This window comes from Opisthorchis viverrini (genome assembly GCF_000715545.1).
Source record: "Opisthorchis viverrini unplaced genomic scaffold opera_v5_44, whole genome shotgun sequence".
Lineage (NCBI taxonomy): Eukaryota > Metazoa > Platyhelminthes > Trematoda > Opisthorchiida > Opisthorchiidae > Opisthorchis > Opisthorchis viverrini.
Window position 1 is genome coordinate 1712196 of NW_008751700.1, and position 7989 is coordinate 1720184.

The 7989-nt window shown below is 42.5% G+C and overlaps 1 protein-coding gene across 1 annotated transcript; it reads left to right on the top strand.

Annotated features, from left to right (window-relative positions):
- Positions 1-464: 464 nt before the first annotated feature.
- Positions 465-4972, top strand: T265_03212 (hypothetical protein; the record flags this gene model as incomplete). The annotated part of the gene is made up of 3 exons (XM_009167631.1): positions 465-818; positions 872-1409; positions 4758-4972. The coding sequence occupies 3 exons, from the start codon at positions 465-467 to the stop codon at positions 4970-4972; spliced, it is 1107 nt and encodes a 368-aa protein (XP_009165895.1).
- Positions 4973-7989: the final 3017 nt, after the last annotated feature.

Consider the following 7989-nt stretch of genomic DNA (forward strand, 5'->3'; position numbering starts at 1 on the left):
CCTCCAACTTTCTGTGGTTCGTGTGTCATTATATGCATTTGAATTACGGTGGAACGTTAAATCCACATCACTTTCATCCGGTCAAAATGACAGATACAGCCTGTTTGCTCATGTCACACTTTGGACGGACAGACTTTTCTGACGATTCTTCCAACGGGCTTGTTAGTAAAACGCCCAAGTGGCTCCGTGGGTTTGTGTGTGAACACACGTACCACACTCATATCATGTAGACCCGAATACAAAATGGTATATTACTGTGCGAAGAAGCACTAAGTAGCGTGTAAATTGACCAGCAGTTGAAGAAAAGTTACAAGTTTGAAGCATTTAGTACCGTTAGCCAGGTTAACTCGAATGGCACCCACACGTCGCTGCTATTGGTTCACATATCACTGTATTAATCGTATTGATTGAGACCGATAGCTATTTATGCACGCGCACACATGTTTCCACTTGGAGTTGACACAATGTTATTTGGTCTAAGCAGCCTTGTTTATATCTGCGGACTGTTCACAGTCAGTGCCTCTCCCGAACTCTACGACTGGGATGTGCTCCTCCTATCCAACAACAAGAGTGATCTCGTTCAGAAAGTGTCACCGGATCACTGTATGGAACTGCTCAATGAAGACATGCAGTATATCGTAACCGTGGCTTGGGAGCAATTTAAGAGGGAATTCAATAAAACTTATGCGGATAATCAAGAGCATGATAAACGATTCAAGTTATTTTGCCAAAGATTTATGGCTGTGAGGGAACATAACAAGGCTTATCGTGAAGGCAAGGTCACGTTTGAGAAAGGAATCAATCCATTCAGTGACCAGGTATGGAGTTTACTGCTATTTGTTCAATTAATGCATTGTTTCTTTCTTGCCAGACGATTGAAGAAATTAGTTTGAAGTGTTGTGGGATTCCGAGCCACAACTTAACCACAGTACGGGGGTTCAAATACAGAAAACTGGGTGTTGAGTTGCCAGCGCACGTGGATTGGAGGGAGCGAGGCGCAGTGACTAGGGTACGATCTCAAGGAACCTGTGGATCTTGTTGGGCATTCTCTGTCACTGCAGCCATCGAAGGGCATGATTTCCTCCACTCTAATGTCCTGAAAAGATTGTCACCGCAGCAACTGGTTGACTGTTCGACTGCTTACGGCACAAAAGGTTGCTGGGGTGGACATCCACCGGATGCTTACAGATATGTAACAGATGCCGGGGGTGTGGAGCTCGATTCTGATTACCCCTACGTCGCTGAACAACAGAAGTGTCGGTTCGATAGAAACAAAGTAGTCACAAGAATCACCGGATTCGTGGAAATTCCAAATGACGAAAAGATTCTCCAGGAAGCGGTTGCACTATATGGACCCATTGCCGTTGCTATAGACGCGCTCCATCATAGTTGGGTGGACTACACAAAAGGTGAGTAGATTAGCTCTGGTGTATTTCCACTGCACCACTGTTTTTCCACATACGCACATGGTTTTGATATCACGGTCCTCAGTGCTTACAACACAGCCATGTGATCTGCTACAATTGAAACAGCGCACCATTTCCCATTTTTGCAGGTTCATGAACCTAGTTGTATTCCCTTTTATGTTAAGTAGACGCGGTAGGTTGCAAACTAACAAGGCGAATTCTGTGGACAGATGTTAGTCTGAAAAATTATCCAGGAGCGAAAATCGGACCCCTTTTTCATCACTGATATTTACTTTGAGGAACAGTGATTAGAAAGATGTATTCAGCTTTCCGTTCAATTTTCGGGTACTTGTCCAGGAAAACGTTTGAAACACGGCCATTGATGTCCTTCTAGCTTTCTGAAACCTATGTAGGAATCACAATGTCCTGTTTGCCAGATTAAAAATAGGTTCAGTCTCGCTTACTCTTTCTGGTATATCTGCCCTTTTACACTGATGTAAGAACGTTGATTTGAGAACCCGAATTATCGGAAGACTATTTGTTGGGATCTAGGGAGCCGGAGTGGCCCACTGAGAAACTGGGACACATCTTCGGAACGTCCTGTGAGAACAATGTCCCAAGCGTCTTCAAATCAGAGGGCCACTGTACGAAAAGTATGTTGTAATACGCTAACCAGTGCAAAATAGTGATGAAGACATTTCAGAGGGCGCGAAGTTGACTAGAGTGTTTACTTGATGTCCGCAAGAAAAACCTCAGAACACATGATAAATGAATACTGGATGTCCGTTTTGTAAAACACCGTTGCGTACCAAACATCTTTAGTAATAAAATCCTATAATGACTTTCAAGGACACAGTGGACTTGATTTATCCTTATTCGTTGCGTCTTAGCTTCCTCTCTTCATATTTGAAAAAAAACACATGAAGAGCAGTCTAATAAAATAGTCAATGCGGCTAATGAGAATTCGGCTGGAGACATGCCGGCTGGAATAGCTGAATTGGTAGAGGAAGCAATGAGTGGTAATCCTTATCCCACTCACCCGGACAAAGCGTTACTTTCACGCACACGAGTAGTAACAGAAAGCTACCCTTAGATCTGCGAACTCAGAAGCAGCCTGTCTAATACATTATTTTACCACCGAATCCAGCGATGATTTTGATGGAATACTCGGCTTGCGATAATTTCTTCCCAATGACTCAGATTGATACAGATTACTATTCGGTTCGCTTCTGTGGGGCAGACTCTGAAGAGCAGAATAATAAATAATGATGCATTCAGTCATCGGAGATTGCAATGTTCAGTTCATGAACAACGCAAAAAGTGGACGATGAATAGACCAAAAACCTGATGAAATACGGACTGATTAAATGAAGCTTCGATAAATTGGAATTTGGAGACTTCAGGACCGATGAAAGAATTTGATGGAAGAAATTTCGATGAAATGATCGGGGCTGGGAAGATTCCTGAGAACTGTATGTGATTACTAGTTTATTGTCAACCCGTGTACCCATCCATGCAGGTGCCCACCGGGTTTTGTTGCACGAGGGTCGATTTTCGTGGAGTACCGCTTAGTCAAACAGTTTGGATATGTATACAGGCCAAGTCCCGAAAATCCTTTTTTTATTAGTACTACAACTTTTCACAAGGATTTTAATTGAGTGATCACGAAATGCAGTGGTCATAAACCGTGTCGAACTGTAAAATTTCAAGTCTCCACAGGTGGCTATATACCTATGATGGATGCCCGACTACTGGGAGCAGTTGTGCACCCATACAATAGCCAGCTGCCTCAGTACAAACAGGTTCAGTGAAAGATGACAAGGTAATCATACGCATGCTTGGTACTTTTGTAGGAACCGGCAGTCTTGCAGTGAAAACCGTATCTCTAATGCAGGCATCAACATTGACTTCTTGGCTGAACTGTGCCTAGCCGTTGCAAAACATTCTTAGGTACCCCGTCATCCCCCCGATATCCTCATTCACGGTAGTGTGGCTTAGTTTTCTCGTCATAAATTTTATCGTTCTTTGACAGTTCACAGTCTGAGGTATTCCTCCGAGAAAAAACGTGTCAGTTAGATGGACAACCGAACGGAAAACGAATTACATATAAACCATAGAGTACAATGAACTAATCCATTCTCCCTTAAACATCCATGATGCGCTGTAGCAATATCCGTTCAATATCCCTGTCAAGGGAGAATAGGGTATCTTGGAAAAATACACAACGAAAAACGTCTACTCATTTGATATATTCTAAAGATTATATTTGGCACACGCTTCTGCAAACGGTCTGTCACAGTTCAGTTTAATACCGGCCTGGTTCATCAGGCATTGACCGACAACAGACCACCAGCGGTATTATTTGCTCGCTGATTTTATCGGCTACAGAATAAATAAAGTTTCTACAACTTGGAATATTTTCAGTGTAGTACACAACGTTAAAACCTTGATTACTTGACATGGCCTATATACTTCTACTGGTCTCAGCAAGATATAACATGTCTCTAACCCAGTCCCGTTAGGCGAAATTTCGATGGTCCAGAAAAGCATTGATCAGGCTAGAAAATATTTATCAATTCGTAGGTACCTGTGTGTTCTTTTTTATAATGCTGGTCGCGTTTCGCGAATTTCGTCATTAAGATTTCCGTGGCAGTAGAACTAGAACAAAGATCTTCATTCCATCTCCATAGACACTTTTCAATTATTTTGCGTCGACTGTGAAGTTGCATAGCGACCCATTCTCAACAAATTTTGTCATAGTGCGGGCTACACTGGTTTACATGGCGGCAAACTGTGATTAGTTTTTTTATCCAGACTCACCCTTATATACAATGTTACGCATGCTGTTAGCTTGCTAGCGGTTCCTCTTTCATCTGAAATGAAGGTATAGGATGACGCAATCCCTTCTTTTTTTCCTTCGTACTCGTTAAGCCGAATGTAGTCATAATTTTGAACTCGCTTTAGATTAACTGATCTAGTGACATTACTTGAACCGGTTGACCATGGCTTTCCTGACTAAAGTAAGATACTTGTCCACGCTCTTAGTCACAGTACGCCGGACAAAATAAACCCGAAATTCACAGCCACTTATGAAAGTAACCGCCAACTAACAAGTCCAACCAAAGATCCTCATGCGATCTTCGTATTCTTCACTACAAGCCTTCCACGAACGAGAACAAACATCACTTGTTAAGGAAGGAAGGCCATCGTGGCCTTGAAACTTGTAAGCACCAGTCACAGTGTTGAGCCATATTGAACGAAATTTGATTTTCAGGTGTTCCAACACGGCTGTTCATAAATTTCGGGTCACACACATTAACCGTACATCTATGTATCCCTTTCTTACTTCAGGAGTCATCTCAGAACCAAAATGCAAGAACGCCAGATATGATACAAACCACGCTATTTTGCTCATTGGTTATGGAACCGACGAAGACGGGACACCCTACTGGCTTATCAAGAACAGCCAGGGTACTTGGTGGGGAGAGCAAGGGTACGGTCGTATTATTCGCAACGCCAATAATATGTGTGGGATCGCCTCATATGCAAATTACCCTGTAATATAATGCGCACCTTGGTGATTGCTTAACTCTGATGGACCGCAAACTGATTCATCACGGTATGCATAGAGGGACTTCATTCCGTTTTCCCAAAAATGATTGTACGATTTATTATATTTCGAAGCTAGCTGCTGGGTGCGGTATATTCTTCTCTTTTTTTCTGGAGAAAATGCAGAATTGAAAGGCTGGTAAATTAATTTATCGAGTTCATATGCGAACAAATCTTCCCGTTCCTTTCCACAGTAGTCGTGCTAATAGCGTTGCTTCTATGTACATCGTCTCCCAAAATCCGAAAGAAAGCATTGCACTGGTGAAGATATTAGTTATGCTACTAAAGAATACCTAAGGAATAGAATCGTTAGCTGCGCCTTAGCTATGTAGATTAAGGTTTTGTTTGCGAGACGTCGAATAAAACAAAAGTGAGCAGAAAAGGCACACTCTACCACGATTCCCACTATCAAATGCGCTGGATGTCCCTGAGGTATACAAGATTCTCATAACTGGTGCATGCACTTGAGAACAACTCCATATAACCCAGGGACGAATTGAACAAAAGGTGAAGTAGCAAAGAAAAATTGCCCGACACTTTTAGTTCTTCCTCACAGAGTGATTCACCAGCATTGCGAAATTGTGGAAAAATGCTGAGATCTTAATGAACGCACGAGATTGCTGCACTTATTCTAATTTGGTCGCATCTTACTGGTTTCTTACCGGAAACACAAACTAACACCGAAAAATGCAAGTATGTTGGTTTCAAAAAGTTGCTAATTCAAGTAACTCTCGTGATGCGCCATGAGCCCCGTGAGATATCGACCAAAATTAGACTTACTAATTATCGATTCAGACCAGAACAGTTACTTTGGGGACAGCAATAACGATTTGGGGATTTACAGACTGATCCCGAGACATTTATATGAACTGGTACACAAAACGCCTCAGTGAGTCTTGGTTACTGAATGAAGCAGAGGAAATGTAACCATTAGTCTGAAAGACTTCGTAGCTTTAAACATCATGTAATTCACCAAGGTTACATTTGTGGTTGAACTCACAAATCAGGAAGAATTTCTTGGTAGGTAATTGGATTTATTATCCAAAGGGAATATGGTGGCTATAATTTAAGCTGGTTTTGTAACTGTCAGCTAACCAGGTGCTCATTATCTAAAGCAGTACTGTAGTCAACCATTTGGTGAAAGCTTCAGATAATTGACTTCACCGCTAGAATGTGACGCAATATTGCAAAAATGTGAAACCCAACAATGTAGGTGCATGCTTCCTTATCTCATCGGCCAGGAGATTATTTCCGTGAATACGAATAAGATGGCACTTTTCCCTCGATCCGATGGGTAGCGTCAACTGTAGGATATGAAGCTCTACCATTTTGAACTTGTGGCGTTCACTGGGATTAGAGAAAACGGGACTAATCGATGCGGTTATCTTCGGACAGTATTAGTGAATGAGGCATCGTCCTGTCTCAAAACAGTGCACAAGCCGATTTCAATAAAAAAACTCCTGCAAGTTACAACATGAACTGACCAACATGGGCCTCGTTCTACGACGGAGAATACACTGCAGAATCCCACAACTCTAGTATTGCTCCCTTGATGGAAGCATTCCCTCCTGGTTGGGTCAGCTAATGGAGATTGTACCATGCATATATACATATACATATATGCTTCAACGGAAAAGACTCCGAATGGTCTATTGCAGTTGTTATACGCAGACGATTAGGATTGGAAGCTCATTTGATATCAAAAATGTCAGCCAACTGACGCCAGTGTTTTGCGGAACATTTAAACGAAAAATCCAGATGAACCCTTCACTTCATTCAGAGAAGCCATTACGCGGTCCCGGCTTAACAAATCCGCATCTGTAGTGGTGCGTAAATTGAGTCTGACTGAAGTTAGAATACCTGTTTAGGGTGCATAGATTACAAAATCAACTCTGCACCATAGCATTCAATCTTCGCTTGGTACTATATTTGCTTATGTCATACAATTTGCTGTCATGTTTTCAAATGCGTGAAATCCTCTGGTCTTGTGTCTAAGATCAATGAAATCGACTAAACTGTTTTCACCTTCCTCCATGTGCTCCTGTTATGTTATTGAAGAAATCAAATTAAATTCGGGAACGTTCACTGGTTGACTAGGAGGTCGACAAACATCTCAGAATGAATCACCGCGACTTCTGCTATGGATAATCTTTGGGTGGATATAGTTAGCAACAAAGTCGTTGACAAGAGTTGGGAGACTGGTGACAATTCCCCTGTAACTAAGACAGAAACCGAACTCCAATTTTCAGACACCCACCTCAACAGCCCTATCCCTTTCCAGCAAAAAGTGTTTCTTTGATAACGTCCTTTAAAATAATAGTTTTATTGTTTGAACTATGCATCCTAATATGCTTGATATGACAAACCATTCACAAGCTGGGTCACACAACACGTTGCATGCAGTGGCGTCGAACTGAAGCATTATGTTACCGACAAGGGCCAACTAACCCCAGGTCATATTTGTTTCTCACGTTCACATCAATCTTATTTGAAGAGGGGGCGAGATGGCCCGATTGGTAAGAGCGCGAATTTACTAACTGGAAGTTCTGTGGTTCAAACCCGACCTCTGCCTCCCCACTTTCCCTGTCTAGGCTTGGGCAACCTGGCAGTATCCCATCCCTCGTGCAACCTTCGGGTGGCATAGCAGTTAGACACCAAGAAGGTGCTACAGCTGAACGATTTGTTTTGTTCGATCGGTCGTCCTCCTGTCCAGGCGCAATTATTCTGGCCAGTCCACCCAAAGGGAGGATGGACTCGATTTCCGCTCTTAATTGAGCTCATCAAAAGTGTATCATATCCATTGCTGTGCCGAGTTTTAACTTCTCACAGCCTACCTGTGAGGCAAGCGTTTTACAACTACTCCACCAGCGCACGCTGGACACATCTGAGTTTTCATTTCTGACCAGGCGAAGGTGTTCAAGCTGGACCAATGTGATTGCTTTTGCCTGCCGATTTACTTTTGAATGAACCTGTG